At 37.7% G+C, this 22,516-nt stretch overlaps 1 protein-coding gene across 2 annotated transcripts in view; it reads left to right on the plus strand.

Annotated features, from left to right (window-relative positions):
• The window catches only part of LOC128743218 (cadherin-99C-like), a 65,759-nt gene extending 43,451 nt beyond the window's left edge, over positions 1-22,308 (plus strand). The window contains exons 4-5 of one of the 2 annotated variants that reach the window (XM_053839751.1): positions 5,363-5,475; positions 22,150-22,308. In XM_053839751.1, the coding sequence (XP_053695726.1) occupies positions 5,363-5,475; positions 22,150-22,195 (159 nt within the window). In that variant the 3' untranslated portion in view covers positions 22,196-22,308. Of the gene's footprint in view, positions 1-5,362; positions 5,476-19,972; positions 20,085-22,149 lie in introns of those variants that run through there. The other variant, XM_053839752.1, reaches the window with a different exon arrangement.
• Positions 22,309-22,516: the final 208 nt, after the last annotated feature.

The following is a 22,516-nucleotide window of genomic DNA, read 5'->3' on the forward strand; positions in this document are numbered from 1 at the left end:
TATATATACAGTGGACCCCCGTTCGTTTGAACGATTCCTCATGCAAACTAAAGGGGTTAGTTTTTAATTTGAAGAACTGGTAACCCTAAATATGCTGGAACTTGTGTGAACTGGTTGCCCTGCTCTTTGTTATTGTTTTAGTGGTTTGATTCAGTTGGCAGTTGCAAGCAGCGAATATTTCATTCTCCGATCGGATTTCTACCATAATCGTTGGGAAAACGCAATGTGAAACAGTTTAAACACGGTAGATCAGCACAAACAAATCGTGTTTATGTGCATTGTCTGCATAAGCAAATGTTGTCATATTGAGAATGACGTTTGAACCATTTTTAATTTGCACGTCGTGCAAACCAACGGGGTTCAAATTAAAAAGTGTTCAGATTAAAAACGGTCAAACGAACGGGGGTCCACGGTATACTTTTACAAGGCTTAACGTTTCCTTCGCAAATGCTAGTTTTTGCAATTATTTCGCGCAATGAAATTGGCGTTTACTTTTTATGCCGCGAGGTGCCGTCGAATGTTGTATATTTTTGTGAGCGTCAGATTGTGACGGTTCGAAGGGTGTGTGGCTTTTTTGCAACTATTTGCAACTCCACGAGAAAATGGAAATTTAGTGTTGACGCGCACATATAAGCGAAGTCGGACGGGTGAGCTTTTGATGCTCCAAACAACCTGTGCTAGTTTTTAACTTGTTTTTTGCTATTATCCTATTCTTTACAAATAAATCGTTGAAGGTGCAGAGCAAAGCCTTGGGGATAACCATCTTTAGAAACTACCCTTCTTTATCGACAGACTTCGCGAGTACAGGACAATTACGGGGCCAATTCAACGATCCTACTGATTCTAACAGCACCTGATCGTTCTTAATGTGGCAGATTATTAATAATAACTCTTACGATTCATTTTATAGATTCTGCAAATTAACGAATGTATGAGGGTAACTGGCAGCAGTGTCTCCAAAAGGAGAAATTAAGGCAGACGGGCCATATTATTATTTGCCGAATCAAGTGAACGGTCAGAATGTTGAAAAGAAAACGGTTGAAACATGGAAATTACAGATACAAACATACATAAGCATTCAAACTTGCCTATTGATCGCTCGAAACCAGGGTTGGGCAATTCTAATGACGGAGATACTGCAAGACATTTTTTGAACATTGGATCCGCACAAATTCTGGAGCTTGGGTATCGCGCAACAACAATATAAAGCATCAATGATACTTACTTTTCGAGAAAATATACGACAGAGAGGATAATGGAAGATATTTTTCGAAGAATGCTTGCTCGCAATCGCGTTGTTGTGCTACACAATATTGTATGACACTGACAACGATAAAATCGGCGACAGTGATGAAAGTAATAGCGACGATCATTCCGATTAATATTATAGTTTAAAGTAATATTACACAACCTAATGGAATATAGAATTTTGCGATTTTATTAGGGGAAAAAAGGCGATTTTGAATTTGATTTGTTATTTAATTCAATTTTGTTTTTTAAAAATAGGACCAAAACGCGCTGAGCCAGATATAAACCAAAAAGGATCGTCAGTCGGATGAAATTGATTAAAAGTTTGTTGTATTTGTGAAGTAGGAATAGAGATTTATAAAAGACTAGCTGACCCGACAAACTTCGTATTGCCACAAATTAACCTGTGTTGTACATAAATCATGAATCTCGGATGATCTTTATCACTTCTCGAGTTTTGCAAGTCCCCCAGTGGGCGGCGCTTCCGACGGCGGGTCACCGGCAACACTCGCGACCGGCTCGTCCTGAATGATCTAGTGTTACTATAGATAGTTTTTGTGGTCTTGTTATTGATTAATGTTTTATGGAAGAGTCTCGAATTTCTCGAGTTGGATTAGTTTTTGAGTTTCGCAAAAATTTCTGTTTTATTTGTATGAGAGTCCATATCCCCCTACCACAGGGGTGAGAGGTCTCTAACTATCATAAAATAAATTCAAGACTCAAAAATCTCCTACATGCTAAATTTGGTTCCATTTGCTTGATTAGTACTCAAATTATAAGGAAATTTGTATTTCATTTGTATGGAAGCCCACCCTCTTAAAAGGGAAAGGGGTCGTAATACACCACAGAAAAAAAATTCTGCCATCTAAAACTCTCACATGCCAAATTTGGTTCCATTTACTTGATTAGTTCTAAAGTTATGAGCAAATTTGTATTTCGTTTGAATGGGAGCCCCCCCCCTCCTAAAAAGGTAAGAAGTCCTAATTCATCATGGGAAAAATGGTTGCCTCCAAAAACACCCACATGCCAAATGTTGTTCTATTTGCTTGATTAGTTCTCGAGTTATGAGGAAATTTGTATTTCATTTGTACAGGAGCCCCCCCTCTTAGAGTGGGGAGGGGTCCTAATTCACCGTAGAAAATTTTCTTGCCCTCGAAAACCTTCACATGCCAAAGTTGGTTCCATTTGCTTGATTAGTTCTCGAGTTATGGGGAAATTTGTATTTCATTTGTATTGGAGCCCCCCCTCCTAATGTGGGAAGAGGTCCTAATTCATCACAGAAAAAATTCTTGCCTCCAAAAACACCTACATGCCAAATTTGGTTCCATTTGCTGGATTAGTTCTCGAGTTATGAGGAAATTTGTATCTCGTTTGTACAGGACCCCCCCTCCTAAAGTGGGGAGGGGTCCCAATTCATCATTGAAAAAAAAATTGTCTCCAAAAACACACACATGCCAAATTTGGTTCAATTCGCTTGATTAGTTCTCGAGTTATGAGGAAATTGGTATTTCATTTGTACAGGAGCCCCCCCTCTTAAAGTGGGGAGGGGTCCTAATTCACCATAGAAAATTTTCTTGCTCTCGAAAACCTTCACATGCCAAATTTGGTTGCATTTGCTTGATTAGTTCTCGAGTTATGAGGAAATTTGTATGGAAGTCCCCCCTCTTAAAGGGGAGAGGAGTTATAATTCCTCTTATAAAGAGGGGAGGGGTCTCAATTCACCATAGAATAAATTCTTGTCACCAAAAAAAACACCCACATGCCAAATGTTGTTCTATTTGCTTGATTAGTTCTCGAGTTAGGAGGAAATTTGTATTTCATTTGTACAGGAGCCCCCCCTCTTAGAGTGGGGAGGGGTCCTAATTCACCGTAGAAAATTTTCTTGCCCTCGAAAACCTTCACATGCCAAAGTTGGTTCCATTTGCTTGATTAGTTCTCGAGTTATGAGGAAATTTGTATGGCAGCCCCCCCTCTTAAAGGAGAGAGGAGTTACAATTCCTCTTATAAAGAGGGAGGGGTCTCAATTTACCATAGAATAAATTCTTGTCACCGAAAACACCCACATGCCAAATTTGGTTCTATTTGCTTGATTAGTTCTCGAGTTATGAGGAAATTTGTATTTCATTTGTATAGGAGCCCCCCCTCCTAAAGTGGGGAGAGGTTCTTATTCATCATAGAAAACATTCTTGCCTCCAAAAACACCTACATGCCAAATTTGGTTCCATTTGCTGGATTAGCTCTCGAGTTATAAGGAAATTTGTATTTCGTTTGTATAGGAGCCCCTCCCCCCTCTTAAAGTGGGGAGGGGTCCCAATTCATCATAGAAAAAAATTTTGTCTTCAAAAACACACACATGCCAAATTTGGTTCCATTTGCTTGATTAGTTCTCGAGTTATGAGGAAATTGGTATTTCATTTGTACAGGAGCCCCCCCTCTTAAAGTGAGGAGGGGTCCTAATTCAACATAGAAAATTTTCTTGCCCTCGAAAACCTTCACATGCCAAATTTGGTTCCATTTGCTTGATTAGTTCTCGAGTTATGAGGAAATTGGTATGGAAACCCCCCCTCTTAAAGGGGAGAGGAGTTATAATTCCCCTTATAAAGAGGGGAGGGGTCTCAAATTACCCTAGAATAAATTCTTGTGACCGAAAACACCCACATGCCAAATTTGGTTCTATTTGCTTAATTAGTTCTCGAATTATGCAGAAATTTGTGTTTCATTTGTATGGGAGCCCCCCCTCTGAGTGGGGGGAGGGGTCTCTAACCATCACTAAAACCTTTCCTGGCCCTAAAAACCTCTACATGCAAATTTTCACGCCGATTGGTTCAGTAGTTTTTGATTCTATAAGGAACACAAAACAGACAGACAGACAGACAGACAGACAGACAGACAGACAGACAGACAGAAATCCTTCTTTATAGGTATAGATTTTGCACTCTTATAAATCTCTATTCCATACAGACAGACAATACTTTGCACAAATTTCCACAAACGTTCCATATGGCAGTTGCATGAGAAAGCAAGAGATCAGTTTATGCTTGCATAGCGAAATGAAACTACACAAAAACAGTCAAGCTCCCGTATATGAGGAGAATTAAATTACCTTTTTTACTAGATAGGTGAAAAGTGTATACGTAAATCACCTACATTTACACATTTATACAGCTATGTGTTTTCAAAAAAACGCAGTTGTGATCAGGGCCCGGCATCGTCGAAACAAATAAATGAAACTGACTTTCTCTTACCTTCGTTTCTTACATGAAGTGACTTGCTTCACTTGTTGAACAGAATGTTTCGAGCAAGCTTCAGTTGAAGTTGGTAACTGTTCCAATTGACGACCGGCAAAAGGTCAGGCACGATTTGTTGACATTGACAAGGTTAACTTTAATAGGCGTTGCAGGAAATGTTACTCAAATTTAATTCATTTGCATTCATATTAACTGGCCTCTTTCTGAATATTTGATAGAAAAGTACAAATGAAAAGTTGTAACCGATGGTCATGACGAAGTGAAACCCGTTTCGCTGACGCTGATTGAAGCCAGTTTGAAACTGAAGCGGTGTTGCTTCTGTTGAAACCGAACCTTCACTACTTCATTGTTGAGTGACGCTATGCAATTGAAGGTGACGTTGTCGGGCCCTGGTTGTGATACTAAAATTTGTGAAAATGTGATCAATTTTACCCGAGTTCACGGTACTACGGTTTTACGGACAACTAAAGGCTCTTATATATTAGAAGCGATTAGTCATAGCAACAGCAAGACAAGTGCAAATCGGAAATAACTTAATTCAGAATACTAGTTATCCTGGTCGGCGACGCAAACCAAACCTTCTTAGGCCCTTTTTGAAGTATGTACTGAAATCTACACCTTATTAGTACTCCGAAATTGCAGAGCAGATAAATCGGGACCAGTGAATTAAGTAAGAACCACATTTCTATACCATAACGACGCACATTTAATGCTTTCATATCATAGCAGGTATTATCTAGAGGTCACATGGCGAAAGTTGGAAGACTACGCAAAATATAATATTGTTTTTTATTATAATTGTATTTTATTATAACTATATATTGTTTATATTTATAACTATTGTTTTTTATTATAACTATTTTCAGAGCTTTCTCATACCTGTGAATATTCATGTAACTGATGTGAATGATAACTCGCCAAAATGGATTGGTGCTCCTTACTCAGTAAATATATCTGAAAATGCAATAATTGGAACCAGGTACGTATCACATTTATTTGGTTTTCTGTGATAAATTTGTAATTTTATTCAAAAGAGTTATTTTTGGGCAGCATAGTAGAATCTCAATTTCGAATACTGGAGAGATTTTTCCATTTAACTCCTATATTGTGATATTCACAAAATATTTCGCGACACAAAATATGTAATTCAGAAATATTTCGCGGTTGCGTGTTTTTGGTGTCACTTGTAATTGCAAATCGTCTTTTTATGCCGAGATGTCACGAAAAATAGTGCTGCATGCAGCACCGTTTCGAAACCTACTTATTATCAGCGAACGTAACTTGAACATTAGTACGTGTACACCGAACGAGACACAATACGAAAATGAAACTACGTCAAGTTAGACTTAAGTCATGATGACACACGCACATGCTAATATAGTTTGACTTTTAAGTACGAGTTGTTTGATCTGCCACCATTTGCCACCTTGGGAAATATTTAAGCTCAAAGAAGTACTATTTTTCTAATCTAATCTAATCTAATCTCACACTAACGCAGCCAATTACTGGAAGGCATCCTGGAAAATGACGATTACTTGAATCAATCATTTTTCTTGTCAACGGCCAGGCCAACTGCGCAGTATGTACCGCAGAGAGAATTCCAAGGAATCAAGTGGAACCAGAAAAAATACCTAATTCCATTAAACTCCTTGAAATCAAGGGGAAGGAAGAAAGCGTGGACCTCCCGTACCAAACGCTTCCCATATACATAGATGATTTATTTACAATCGTTGGGAGTATCTTTGCTAATAAAGGTTAAGTGATACTCCGGACCCTCAGGGATGAACTAATGGCATTTAGACCAGAAGCCAGGCTGCAATTGGCCAAGGATATAGCGCCTTATTTCGCTCTCTGAAAATAGATTAGTTTGGTTTTCCAAAAAAATTAGTTTAAATCATATAATACTTGCCCAAAACTACATTTGTAAGGTTAGGAAGGGTAATTAGGACCCTAATACTCGAAATTAAATTACCCAATCTGCCTTACGAACTAGGCAACGCCTAGTGTTTTAAAAATTTTCTTGTTTATTTTTGGGGCTATTAATAGCGGTTATTTAAAAATTGTATAGGCAAAATAGTAAAACTGATTTTCAAGACCGTCAGCAGCATATCAAATGCCTTTGAGCATGTCAAACTAGAGCATTCTTTACGAGGCATGCTATCAAACTATTCCTTTTTATGAATTCATCGTCTCATTAAGCAAACTAAACAACCAGACTATCCATAAAATGCCGCATATTCGAAAATTTGTGGAAAACTGCTGTGAATAATATACACCTAAATTAATCAAAAGAAAATAATTATGCTATTGAACCATAAAACGTCGTAAAATCGATCAATTTCCAGGATCAATAAGGATCGATAGCAGAACAGTCACAAGCGTAAATGTAAATGTTCATGAAAGTGAAAAACAATATTGTTAATGATTACGGGTTATAATCAGTATATAAAATTGTATCTTTTTCAACAGGCTGGATTTTTTACCAGAGTATAACCGAAGGAAAGCAAAAAAAAAACCTGCAAAATCTAGCAACAGCATCAACAATTAGCACAACGTCGCGTGCGTAAGGCAAATGTCATCGAGCTCAATACTTATCCCTACTACTATATTTGCTATGCTCAAGTCACTTGTGGGAGTTAATAGAAGCCATCTCCATTTTTTCTGTATAGGGTAAGAACCCCACAATTCGCCCCCACCTCAGAATTCGCCCTCCCATTGGTATTCACGTGATTTAACTCAATATATAGTTGAATTATAAGTTGTTAGTTTAATTTATATTCAACTAGCTGACCCGACAAACTTCGTATTGCCACAAATTAACCTGTGTTGTACATAAATCATGAATCTCGGATGATCTTTATCACTTCTCGAGTTTTGCAAGTCCCCCAGTGGGCGGCGCTTCCGACGGCGGGTCACCGGCAACACTCGCGACCGGCTCGTCCTGAATGATCTAGTGTTACTATAGATAGTTTTTGTGGTCTTGTTATTGATTAATGTTTTATGGAAGAGTCTCGAATTTCTCGAGTTGGATTAGTTTTTGAGTTTCGCAAAAATTTCTGTTTTATTTGTATGAGAGTCCATATCCCCCTACCACAGGGGTGAGAGGTCTCTAACTATCATAAAATAAATTCAAGACTCAAAAATCTCCTACATGCTAAATTTGGTTCCATTTGCTTGATTAGTACTCAAATTATAAGGAAATTTGTATTTCATTTGTATGGAAGCCCACCCTCTTAAAAGGGAAAGGGGTCGTAATACACCACAGAAAAAAAATTCTGCCATCTAAAACTCTCACATGCCAAATTTGGTTCCATTTACTTGATTAGTTCTAAAGTTATGAGCAAATTTGTATTTCGTTTGAATGGGAGCCCCCCCCCCTCCTAAAAAGGTAAGAAGTCCTAATTCATCATGGGAAAAATGGTTGCCTCCAAAAACACCCACATGCCAAATGTTGTTCTATTTGCTTGATTAGTTCTCGAGTTATGAGGAAATTTGTATTTCATTTGTACAGGAGCCCCCCCTCTTAGAGTGGGGAGGGGTCCTAATTCACCGTAGAAAATTTTCTTGCCCTCGAAAACCTTCACATGCCAAAGTTGGTTCCATTTGCTTGATTAGTTCTCGAGTTATGGGGAAATTTGTATTTCATTTGTATTGGAGCCCCCCCTCCTAATGTGGGAAGAGGTCCTAATTCATCACAGAAAAAATTCTTGCCTCCAAAAACACCTACATGCCAAATTTGGTTCCATTTGCTGGATTAGTTCTCGAGTTATGAGGAAATTTGTATCTCGTTTGTACAGGACCCCCCCTCCTAAAGTGGGGAGGGGTCCCAATTCATCATTGAAAAAAAAATTGTCTCCAAAAACACACACATGCCAAATTTGGTTCAATTCGCTTGATTAGTTCTCGAGTTATGAGGAAATTGGTATTTCATTTGTACAGGAGCCCCCCCTCTTAAAGTGGGGAGGGGTCCTAATTCACCATAGAAAATTTTCTTGCTCTCGAAAACCTTCACATGCCAAATTTGGTTGCATTTGCTTGATTAGTTCTCGAGTTATGAGGAAATTTGTATGGAAGTCCCCCCTCTTAAAGGGGAGAGGAGTTATAATTCCTCTTATAAAGAGGGGAGGGGTCTCAATTCACCATAGAATAAATTCTTGTCACCAAAAAAAACACCCACATGCCAAATGTTGTTCTATTTGCTTGATTAGTTCTCGAGTTAGGAGGAAATTTGTATTTCATTTGTACAGGAGCCCCCCCTCTTAGAGTGGGGAGGGGTCCTAATTCACCGTAGAAAATTTTCTTGCCCTCGAAAACCTTCACATGCCAAAGTTGGTTCCATTTGCTTGATTAGTTCTCGAGTTATGAGGAAATTTGTATGGCAGCCCCCCCTCTTAAAGGAGAGAGGAGTTACAATTCCTCTTATAAAGAGGGAGGGGTCTCAATTTACCATAGAATAAATTCTTGTCACCGAAAACACCCACATGCCAAATTTGGTTCTATTTGCTTGATTAGTTCTCGAGTTATGAGGAAATTTGTATTTCATTTGTATAGGAGCCCCCCCTCCTAAAGTGGGGAGAGGTTCTTATTCATCATAGAAAACATTCTTGCCTCCAAAAACACCTACATGCCAAATTTGGTTCCATTTGCTGGATTAGCTCTCGAGTTATAAGGAAATTTGTATTTCGTTTGTATAGGAGCCCCTCCCCCCTCTTAAAGTGGGGAGGGGTCCCAATTCATCATAGAAAAAAATTTTGTCTTCAAAAACACACACATGCCAAATTTGGTTCCATTTGCTTGATTAGTTCTCGAGTTATGAGGAAATTGGTATTTCATTTGTACAGGAGCCCCCCCTCTTAAAGTGAGGAGGGGTCCTAATTCAACATAGAAAATTTTCTTGCCCTCGAAAACCTTCACATGCCAAATTTGGTTCCATTTGCTTGATTAGTTCTCGAGTTATGAGGAAATTGGTATGGAAACCCCCCCTCTTAAAGGGGAGAGGAGTTATAATTCCCCTTATAAAGAGGGGAGGGGTCTCAAATTACCCTAGAATAAATTCTTGTGACCGAAAACACCCACATGCCAAATTTGGTTCTATTTGCTTAATTAGTTCTCGAATTATGCAGAAATTTGTGTTTCATTTGTATGGGAGCCCCCCCTCTGAGTGGGGGGAGGGGTCTCTAACCATCACTAAAACCTTTCCTGGCCCTAAAAACCTCTACATGCAAATTTTCACGCCGATTGGTTCAGTAGTTTTTGATTCTATAAGGAACACAAAACAGACAGACAGACAGACAGACAGACAGACAGACAGACAGACAGAAATCCTTCTTTATAGGTATAGATTTAACTCAGTTTTCAGTTATTTGAATACAATTCGTTGTGTTGTTGTATGTATTTTAATGATTTAATGTGGTTTGAAAAATAGGTATTGTATTTTAGACGCGATTTTTCCATTCTCAAGAACGAGCACGAAAAATAAAATTGAGGAAAAGTTATGGAAAATCGTATCTTTCTGCACTTTTTTCGCATCAATTTGGTTATATCTGTTTCAAATTTCATAATTGTGCTTTTGTTTTAATATTTTATCGCAATTCTGCTGAAAAGAGAACATAAATGCACTGGGCGAAAACTGGGTATTGTAAATCACATGAGTTCCAAAATTCGCCCGGGTCGAATCTGTATATACTTAACCGAACTTACTGCGTGAACCAGTTTTCGCCCTCATCTATCAAATATATGCAAATATGCCACCCATAAGCAAAAGCAAGTCACAATCGATTAGTTTGTTCGCTGATTTATGTTTATCAAAATGGTGAGTGAAAGCATCGAGTAAATAATATTTTGATGCAGAAAGCACATAATATCTTCATTTGAACTCATCTAACAAAATAATTACCTGCTAAACATGGGCTAATGGGGTTTCTACCAAACGAAATGTTCCAAGTGTTTTAGCAATAATCGACATCGAAATTGATAATAAGATTAAAACCGCACGAATTAATAAGACGCGCATAATATTCTCAAAAATCATAATTTTTCTTGTCATGGGAATAAATCTGACTATGGGAAAATCACACGAAAAATCCGTCGACTATTTTAAAGCATCTAAGCGCAATAAAATTGTTGTCATAAAACTTTGAAAAGTATTTAATGTGCAATGCAGACAACAAAGAAATAATCGTGGTGATAAAATAGAATATTTCGATAATATCATGAAAACTCTAATATCTTAGTCAAAAAATATCCTAGTTGAGTAGGTAAGATGGGTATGCTTAGCAGTTACCAGGAATATTTAATACAGTAAACCGGCATACCTGTTTACAGACAGTGATTTACTAAACAATTTTTTTTCTTCATCTTTTTATTGACTATACAGCAGTTAAGCTTAGTTATTTCTTGGGGAAGAGATTAGGTTGTGGACTCGAGTCTCACCTTCGATTAGTCAATATATATAGCCGACTATCTAGATTTTCCAGTTCATTTAATTTTTTATTGTTCACAGTAAACATTTACTTTTTCCCAAAAAATTACTAAACAATGATATAAGTAATCATTAAGCTTATTTAAACTATTAAAATAAACTTTGTACCATTCTGTAGGCACTGAATTGTATTTATTCGCCCACATATCAATAGTGAAAATGAATTCCACAAAGGACCAAAAAAGCACCAACAGGACCATTCATTTTAAATATCTTTGACGAGTGTCAAAAGCCTTATTTTACTGCAATGAAAATGGACATTTAGTAAAAACCCACCTTCTCTGTGTTTTTTAGTTTTACTGAATCAGGTATCAGGAGGTGATCATGATCAGTTTAATTCAATTTTGATTTACATTTAACGAATTCGTGATACAAATTGATTGCTATATTAATCATTGAATAGATATAATCTTAATGTTAAATAATAGTAACAACAATTCTAATAAAATAATTGAGGTTATTTGGGAAATTTGCAACAAATAACAAGTGGGCGAAATTTGGGTCACATAGGGGACGAATTTTGGATCGCTATGGGCGAAATGTGGTACTAGAGGTTCCTGCTCAAAATTGGGTCTTTTGCTATCAAATTTCAATTTTCGCGATTCCGAATAGCCAAAATAGATAGAATATTAATATATAGTCATACTTGTCTTAGTTCAGGGCTGATTTTATAATAATATGGCGATTTATTCATTTTACAGCATAAAAACCTGATAAAAGGGGCGAATTCTGGGGTCGTTACCCTACTGTCGCCGATGTCCGTCTTCTCCAAGCATTATTCACTCCTTACCGTGCACACACTATCATTATCTTAATTTCAAATTAAATACAGGAGAAAAAGAGAAAAAACACCAGGTCGAAGCACCGCCGTTAATTCAATCGTTCTCGAAATTAGAGCCCTTGTTCACACCACTACTGATACTGAGAATGAAAGAGCATCGCACAATTTTCCAATTGGAATTACTCTCTATTACTTGGCTATATCACATGCTGTATAGGTATTTGTGCAGAAAAAAACTGTACTAGCGTCGGATAATCCACTGAAGCCCTGCTATTAATTTCACAATTTCAGCTAAAAAACACCACTTTTCTGCCAAACTCCATTGCTCCGTACCACGATTCCACTTTTATTTCAGTTTAAGACGGCTTTTACGCAAAGCAAAATCGGTTTTAATCCACTTTTTGTTGAAAATTTGGCGACTCGCGAAAACGCACACGTCGCTATGAAGGCAGCGATGCCAACCCTCTAAGCTCAAAGAAGTACTATTTTTCATCAAAAAAGCACAACATCTCCGAAACTTCAAAAAATCAGGTATAATAATGTTCCACAAAAACGTTGATTTTAGAAAGATAAACAACATTCCAGAACACTATGAACACGTAAAAGTTGACCAGAATAAGTTAGAGTTTAAAAACTGTTTTAAAGGGTTTGGCCACGAATAACGCTTCATAGATAATTTACATGAAGAGATACAAGAATAGTGTCTTTGACAAAGTTGTTTGCATTGATATTTACTACAACTTTGCCGAAAGTATCAAACCTGTATCTCGAATGTACGAGAAAATAAATTTCTTATCTCACTTTTAAGGGAATTAATCACCCAAAGACTTCTCTCACAAGAAGGGGCTTATTATACCAAAAAATGTTCCTAAAGACACTATATGCGAAAAACTTTACGTTTTGGCGCAATATCACACGATCACGTATTTCGGTGATTGGACCACATTGCAATGTACAGACAACGTAAGTATTTTTTGTACAGACAGAAGGTTAAGGCGAAACCGAAAGTGGCTAACGTTATTGTGTTAGTGCGACTGTACTGTAACACTGTACTGTACATCTCATGTGTTCGTTAAAAACCTAAACGTTTATTTGAATATTGCATTAGTATTGGTAATATATGTCAAATAGCGGAGCTTGCAAACATAAACACAGCTAATCCGCAGCCAACCGCACCGACTACGAACATCCCAAAATATGGTTAGTTTTCTTTATCAAGGCATTCCGATTCAATTAAAATCAAAATTCAAAATTAACAGCAGCAACTGAATAATGCGTAAAATCACTAGGATGTTTAATTATTCCGCTTGCATCGGATTGCCAGTTTTTGATTCCTGCAGATCCAGATATAATTCAGCATTGTCAAAGCAATAGCAGCTTTAAAATGGCATTCTCAATGCTGAATTAAAATTTACTTGAAGCACTATGGAAAGCTGATTAGATGCTCTAAGCAAGCTTTATTGCCGTTACCGGCATCAAAAGAGATTTTGAACACTGCTCACACTTGCAAGAAATCTCCTTGCGAACGTACGTGTGATAACAGAAAAAATGCTTCCCTCTCTTTTTATCTTGCGCAAAGTCCTGCACCGCCGATTGAATAAACATCAACACGAATGTATAGGGCATATGCATACGGATAATATGCAAGAAATATACATGTATGCCATCACATAAAAAGAAAATAAAAGGTAGGTAATTCTCCCAAAGCGCAACTTATGGAAGAAATGTGAAAAACAAAATCTTTCCCTCCATTCCGCCTTGATAAGCAAATCAAACATCCGAGTTGAGAATTTCGGTAATTTAAGTAGAGCTATTGACAGCTGACTCGCAACTACCGTTTACAGATCAACTGGTAAAGGCGTTGCCCTACTCCTCCACTCCAAGGCACGTAATCGACAGATTGGCTGGCGGTTCAATTCTAACCAAGAAAGAAAATAACAAAAAAGCAATCTTGAAACGTCAACCAAGTACGCCATATAAGCATAACAGAGAGGGAAGATAAAAAAAGGATGTGCAATATATTTTTCACATTTTTTTATGTTTGACGTTTTACCGTTACGCAACAGGCGTTACGTTCTATGACATTTGTAAATCTCCAAGCACTAATGTAGCCGGATATTTCGCCAAAACCGGCTTTCTAGCAGCTTTTTATAGGCATATTGAACTATGCTGCACGATATGTTGTGCACCAGAGGCTAATAAAAGGCTAGATTTCTGCTTCTTTAAGTGCTCACTGGTTACTTGGGTATTAATAGTTTCTGGTTGTCTTGTTATTGACTAATGTTTTATGAAAGAGTTAGTGATGTCCGATTTTTTTAGTTAATCGATTAGTTAACAATCGATTACTTTTTAGGCGGCCAATAATCGACATCGATTAATCGGCGCTGCATAATCGATTAATCGAAATAATCGATTGGTTATCACCTTTACGTCCTTTAACGGGGCGGGATGGGTTTTGGGGCAGGAAGCAGTGACAACCTTCACTTAAGCGCCAGGCAAGGATTAACTTGCCGTGAAGGAGCGTGTTTAGCGATACAATCCCGGTCCGGCTAGAATACCTCAGGACAGGTCCATCAAACGCTCAACTATAAACTTACGAACGAAATGCCGACTAACCTAACATCGGTTAAATCCATTCGACCGACTCAACAGGGGGACATGAGCAACCATCGGCTAGTGCAGTGTCCCCTAGGCATCCTACACTAACCTACCGGCGGCTAACTCGCGAACCGATCTGGGGGGGGGGGGGGCACATTCGGGGACTCACACTTTCCGAGAACACATATCGTAGCAAACACCATTGAGGGTTAACAGATCTTCATTTACACGTTTCGCTTAATCTAGTGGTTAGTTTTCTTCAGTTTTTCTTACGGCCTGCTGCTTCTTGTCGACGAAGGGTCTCTGATGTTCCGATGAACAGGTGGCTGTGCTAGACTAGCGGTTTCGTAGACCGCTTACAGATAGCCCGTACAAAATACGTGGTGGGTGGCAAATGGTGAATCGAATGTTTTAGTTCGACCGGGTCCGACATCCGGTAGCCGGTACGAACGGTGCTGAATCCACGGACAGTAACAATTGGTTATATGGTGGGTATAGCATACGGTTGGCTCTTCGGCGATCGGTTCCTACGATCGATGGTGTATAGGGCCACGGATGGTAGCAACTGCCTGCTCGCTCGGAAAATCGGATCACACACTCGTGGTCGACACGTGTTGAGGCCGACTGACGTCGGTCGCGCTCTCAAGATTTAAGGGAAGACCTTCGTTTGAAGGAGGGTGCTGGTGGTCTTTTGCTTCGTTCGACTAGGTAATCTAACCTCGCTTTAGCGCCTATATTTTCTACCCGTGTTTTTTCCACTTTACTTCTACTTATTGTATCTTTTCCGAATACTAGTTTACTTCGCTTTTTGTCTTCTCATGTATCACTTCGCGTCTTCTAATTTCTAGCCCCTTCCAATCTTGCGTGTCGTCTCTTAGGTGGTTATCTTTAAAATCGCTCATTCCCCAGACTGATTTGCCTGTCCTGTCAAGCACAGGACTTTACGACGGGACCGACAATTCAGCTTTGGCTAGTTTCGCCAGGTTCCATCCGGTGGGCTTAGCATGGTTTGTTTACCGTCGCGGTACCCTAACCTTTTTTCGGGGATAACGGCAGGTAACGCGAACAGGCTTTTAGTGACGGTTGTGTGTGGGATTGGACAATAGGGTTTGTTACCTTATTTATTTTGTAACCTCGTTACAATCCCCGACACCAAAAAATAGTTTTGTGTCCCGTAGTACTGCCCCGAGTGTTTTGAAATGTGCAGTCAGACTTAGGTTAGTTACATAGAAATCGAGGAGACCGCATTTTTTGGTTTTTGTATAGAAAAAGACGAAGGGTATTACCCAGTTTTCTAAAAATTTCTTACAAAATTCCGTGTCTGACAGACTGACAAATTTTCGAATTATCTTTTGACGGTGGCACAGTTTTTTTTGGGTACATTCTCCACTGCGACCATTGATCTATTGTGGCGGTGGCACAGTTAGTATCTAGATAAAGTTTAGTTTGGTTTTTAGGCTTCAGCGTGGTATTTAAACCGGCATACTGCGTGCAAACTGGATGATTAAAAGCAAAGCCTTGGGGTTAAACATCCTTTCTAAGATTTGACCCATCTTTATCGACAGACTTCAAAGCCAGATATTAGAGTACAATTTTAAATAATCCGGCATAATCGATCGGCCAGTTAATCGATTATCTAATAATCGGAACATAAAGCAATCGATTAAAAATTAATCGATTATTTTAGCGGATAATCGATTAGTTCGATTAATCGAGAAGTAATCGGACATCACTAGAAAGAGTCTATAATTTCTCGAGTTCAATTAGTTATTGAGTTACGCAAAAATTTCTGTTTTATTTGTATGAGAGTCCTTATCCTCCTACCACAGGGGTGAGGGGCCTCAAACCATCATAAAACAAATTCCTGGCTCTAAAATCCCTCACATGCCAAATTTGGTTCCATTTGCTTGATTAGTTCTTTAGTTATGAGGATATTTGAATTCCATTTGTATGGGAGCCCTCTCCCCTTTATTGAAGGGGAGAGGGGTCATAATTCCCTTCCTAAAGAGGGGAGGGATCTCAATTCACTATAGAAAAAAATTGCCAACAAAAACACCCACCCCAACACCAAATGCTAGATTTGGTTCCATTTTCTTGATTAGTTCTGGAGTTATGAGGAAATTTGTATTTCATTTATATGGGAGCCCCCCTATTAGAAGGGGAAGATTTCTGAATATACCATAGAAAAAATTCTTACCTCCAAAAACCCCCACATGCAACATTTGGTTCCCTTTGCTTGATTAGTTCTCGAGTTATGAGGAAATTTGTATCTCGTTTGTATAGGAGCCCCCCCCCCCTCTTACGCCCTTCATAAAACTGCTTTCTCACTCCTATATAAAATTGCTGGTCATTTTATCTATCCAACGACTTATGAATTGTTCAGTTTCGTTCTATAGTTTAGCAGTTATTACCATTTGAAATCTTTCATTCAAACGTTAAGCTTCTATTTTCGTTTTCAGAAAGTGCTACCCATTCCCAGTTTAGTAAACAGAGACGTAGTCCTACGTCAAAAATCGAAATTTTCTATTGTCTATATCGAAAGATTAACATTTTTCGAAAAATTGACGAAGGTACAGCTATTTGTACCGCGCATCCATGTCTTGAGCGATTACACAGCGAATAAAATAAAAACTTCGACGCCGTTTTCCTCGAAACCAAGATTTCAAATTCGCTACCATAAATATCTCAATAATGGCTCAAGCAATTCACTTGATTCTTTTTTGTTCAAAATCTTATAAAATCAACTAGTCTTTGACCCATCCTTTTTCGATATTGCAATTTATATATTTTTTAGAAACGTTTAAAATCAATTTTTCGACTAAAAAACTGACTTTTATGTTTGAATGTCCGCCATTTTGTTAGGCGGTCGGATTAAAAAAAAGGATGGGTCAAAGCCAAGACAATTTAATATACTTTCATGTCGTTTTGGAATTTTTCGTTTCGGTTAAGCCTCCTAGCGCCAATCGAATGTACCGCAATTCATGTTTTTCGAATGATCATGTTCAAGAAGCCGTAGGGGAGAGGGGAAGAGGTTCCCATATGTAAACAAAATTGTAAATATTAGTATAAAATGCAATGTTCAGAATGCAACAAACCCGAATCGATTTATTTCGCATTATCGAGAAATTTTTTTCTGAAATAAAGCAATAATAAATATGGCGTAAAAGGTACTATGGATTACCTACGAATGGCTGAAATAACAAATGGCATAATATATCTAATGGCCGAATCACGAACGGCCGAATCACAAATGGCCGAATCACAAAAGGCTGAAACACGTATGACCGAACGTCATATTCTGCCGAAAATAATCACGGCCTTCAGCCTGCACAAATGTTGGGTATACGCTGTCCTGACTCGCTGCCGCTCGTTCGGACTTAACTAAGGGATAATCCCTACTAGTCGGTAAACCTAGGAAATTGCATGCACCTAAATAGTGGTGGTTTCTATGGGAGGACTGCCCCTCCGCAGTGGCTGGCGCTTCCGACGGTGGGTCACATTTGCTACTGTCGCGATCAATAGGCCTCGCACGCTGTAATAAACGTAAATCATTCGCGCTTAGGGGAAGAAACAACTATGAATCATCTATACTCGATCTACCAAAATAAAAAATAAGACGCAGAGTATAACAGAACATACTAAATCTGAAACTAACGCACAAAATTTCACGAAAAGTTTTTTTCCTTCACCTCATTACAGAGCTGCGAGTGGAACAAAAGGCAATAGAGGGGAAAATTTTAAAGGTTTTTCAGGGGGATGTTTCAAATTCGCGGAGAGTAATAGATGAAAAAATTTATTCAAAATGTGTAAGGTCTCACAAAATGAGCAACAAAAATTTAGTTGACTTAGGCATTCCGAGAAAATTCGGCCTTTCGTGATTCGGCCATTCGTGATTCGGTCTTTCGTGATTCAGCCATTCGTGATTCGGTCTTTCGTGATTCGGCCTTTAGCGATTCGGCCTTTCGTGATTCGGCCTTCTGTGACTGTTGTTGGAATTCGTCCATTTGTGTTTCGGCCATTCGGTACCAGCCCGGTACTATGCCCCCCGTAATAACTTTTGAATCAACGGACAAGCACCATGAAAATGGGGTTATTTTTTCCACGTTATGAAAGACCCGATGAATTGATTTTCGTCATAGAAAATTTCATTTTTACTGGCTGGGGTTGAACGCAAACCAGTTGAGATGTAAAGTAGTAACGCTACATCAAAGGCAGCCTAATCATAATATGGTATAAGAACGTAAAATTGATTTTAGGTCAATTAAAGCTAGTTCTGATAATTGGCTGCCCAATAGTTATATTTTAAACCCCAAAAGAATATTACAGGGTATTCGTGCAGTGGATAAGGATCAACCCGGCCCGTATTCGACGATTGAATATAGAGTTTTACCAGGACCATTTTCGAATTTCGTTGCTTTTGCATCGCTTCTTGAAGGAACATTAGTTTTAAAACGTGACCTTGATTACGAAACGCATAAGATATTATCTGTAAAATTGCGCGCCCAGGACCAAGGAGTTCCTCCAAAATCTTCGGATACAACATTAACTATTTTAGTGCAAGACGCTGACGACCAAAATCCTCAATTTAGTAAAGACCTATACTATGGAACAATACAAAGTAATACGATTGGTTCTAACGTTGTTTTAAGTCCTGAACCCATAAAAGCGATAGATAAAGATGTTGGTTTAAATACATCGTTGAAATATTCTGTCATTTCTTCATCTATGTCAGAATACTTCATGATAGATACCAAAACTGGAATATTAAAAATCGCAAAACAATTAGATACACCTATTGCCATAACATTGGTAATAAAAGCAACACAAATGGATAATAGTGATCGATACGCTTTGAGTACTGTTATAATTTCACACCCAGTTGTTTCAAATAATCCAAATAGTAATATTCATTTAAAACCTCGTTACAAAATAAGAGTTAAAGAAAATTATAATCCTGGTAATACAATATTGAGTTTAGCCACAAATAATACATTTCGCAATTTGATTTATAAAATTCTTAATGAAACAGAACTAAGTTATTTTTCCATTGATGTAAATGGTAATATTTATCTGAAAAATCGTTTAGATTACGAAATACATCCTTTTCACACATTTACAGTAGAGCTTGATAACGGTGAAAACAAACACTATGCAGAAGTTATAGTTGAAGTTGTGGATGTAAATGACTGGGAACCTAGATTTAGAAAGCCTCAATATACATTCAAAGTAAAAAATACCGCAAAGTCTTTTCCATTAGTAATAGGTAAAGTAGAGGCAGCTGATGGTGACGTTAATGATAAGATAGCCTATTTTATTCGCGGAGAGTACTCAAAGTTTTTCTATGTAGATTCTAAAGGGCAAATATGGCAAAAAGAAGATTTTACCAGTGAAAGAATAGTACATCTTCACATAGTTGCTACTGATTCCGGTATACCATCAAAGGAAACTGCTATACCACTGTTGATTGATTATCAACGCACTGTAGAAATAACTTCTTTATGGACACCTAGTATTATTAGTGGATTAGTAATTATCATTGTACTTATTGTATTATCTGTGTATACTACTTGCATGTACTGTAAAAATTTATCTTTCAAAACTGTTATTAATGATCAGGTAACAGTAAACAATCGGAATGACTCTTCACACAAGCAAAACCTGAACATCACAACCAGTTCGCGAGGATCGAGCAGCTCAATTAGCGCTAGCGCATCTACGATACTTGCTGGAAGTTTAGAACGAGAACATGAGTTATATGCAGCAACAATTAAAAGTAAGTACATAACGTGTAATAATTTAAAAGGAATTGGTTTTAATCTCCAGGTGATCTCTTATTCAATCATACGGTTTTCGAAAATAGAAATTTTCATGGTTTTACTACGCAATTTTCGGAATTTACGCGAATGAGCGATACACGTTTAATTTTACGCGAAATTTTGGAATTCATGAAATTTTTTACGCGAATTTTGGATTTTACGCGGTTTTGAATTACGCGAAACATCTTTCGAGTGAAAACCGACCTGAGTGTACTTAATTTGATTATACATAGGGGAAAATCATCTATCAGGTAGAAACTTTTTCCCAAAATTTTCATGTTTTTTTATGATATAATTTGGCAGTGCCGTCTCAGCCAGGCGAACTTTGGGGGAGTTGTGTATGGGACATTTGTAAAGCTAGTTGTAGAACAAGTTGTTGTTTGCGGTTATGAAGAATGAAGCCGTGTTGTATCCTTTGTGTTCATAGTACTGTACGGCTGTTCACTCACCAATGGAGCAGCAGCATTGGGACACCGTAGGTACAAGGGATACAGCAGAACTTTTTTCGGCAGTATTGTAGATAGTAGCTAGTTCTGCAGGTGTTCTATATATAACTTTTTCGAGTTTTGCGTGGGTGGGGCGGTGCTATTAGGTGGGTCACAATTGAGTCGGTTTGGTCGAACCATTCCTGCCTTTTTGTAATCAGTATTAGGACGACTTTGTGGCACGTCTCTCCACTGCTTTTTGCTTGGAAAATTACGTATTTTTTTTCTCATCATCTCCCAAGATACTTTAATGCAAGTAAAACACACATTAGTGCTAAATTGGCACCACTCTTAAATTGTTCAGCAAGATTCATAACTAAACGATGAATGTACCAGAAAGGTTTGGAAAAATGCTTACTGCGCACAGGAAATCCTTATCTAACTCAATAAAAAAGCAACATAACTTAGCATGATTTGATTTGATGTTATGGTCTGGGCGACCATTGATCCCAATGATAATCATAACATGCCAACAGTCAGAAAATTTCAAGTGTCGAAGACACTTCAGAGACATCTTTCTACATGTATCCAATGCATGGTAAAAATTGTATCTTTAGTTTTACGTCCATAACATCCAAAATTAGGGCATAGGTATACACTACGGTATAAAACGACTAATTTGGAGCCCCCAAAAATACCGGTAGCTGATATGCCGGAGTATCTAATTGGTCGTATTTCTCGGTTCTTTTAAAACAAGTTTGCTTAAAATGAAACCAAATTTAAAGCAAATGGATCCAAAAGTCTGGCTGATAGCACCCCAATTTCCGACGTCCGAAACTTAAAGGTTAAATAAAATAGTCGTATATGACCTGCAGCAGGAATCAGAAAACTCAGTTGGTAAAGAAAGTTGATCGAGACTCACGGGATAATTACTTTAAACTTGCACTTATTAGGTATTTAGAGATGTAAACCCATTGAATTGTAAAATATCTGCTTATCACTAAAGAATGAAACATGATAATATGACACTTTATTTTTTTGCCCCTTCACATTTCGAAAAATTTTCAAGGAGGGAGGGACATAAACTTTTTTTCAAAGTTGTATAAGCCTTATTAACGAGCTCTTCATTTCATTGAAAATTTTGAATAGAGTGGCAGTCGTTTTGGTAACAAGTTAAAAAAAAAGATTTCCTACCATGATTTTTTTCTGTGTATTTATTTTGGAATAACGTGGAAAATGTGGATGCAATTTTGTTGAAAAGCAGCATCTTTTAATAATCAAAAAACCTTAGTTTATACGATTTTATCTTTTTCAATTATTAACAATAATGCGCGTTCACATGTTTGTTCTTAGAAACCTGCATTTAATAAATTTAAGAAGAAGTGGTTAAAACCACAAAAATTTTTTTTAAAAAGGTCTGATTAAAAAAATCATTGCAATTCGGATTCGCTTTTCCAATATCGTTTATTTAGTCAAATTGTTTTAATTACAGTTTTCATGAATAATGGATAACAATAATCTTATGCTTATGCTTATAATCATTTTCTTACAGATGCTGTAACAAATACCTCACATTTCAATATATTACAAAAGCCTAGCAGTGAAATTGAGAAACACTTGTTGATTAATTCTGAAAAGGCGTTTCAATGTTCGATCGGACACCAACCACCTATCAGCAACAAAGCCTGCTCATACTGGACCCAGAATATTCCGAAAGAAAAGGTAGGAATGTTTGAATGATCTTTGTGAATTAATTGCACAATGGTAATAAATTAATTGCAATCATGATGAAATAAATTTAGGTATTTTTCATAGATATTTCGTGTCTGTGTCTTAACGATTTTCTAAAAATGTATTCTCTAAAATTTTCCAAATGGGGCTATGTTTCACGTAGCCTGTAGCTTGGGGTCAATTTGATT

The sequence above is a fragment of the Sabethes cyaneus genome, chromosome 3, assembly GCF_943734655.1.
Source record: "Sabethes cyaneus chromosome 3, idSabCyanKW18_F2, whole genome shotgun sequence".
Lineage (NCBI taxonomy): Eukaryota > Metazoa > Arthropoda > Insecta > Diptera > Culicidae > Sabethes > Sabethes cyaneus.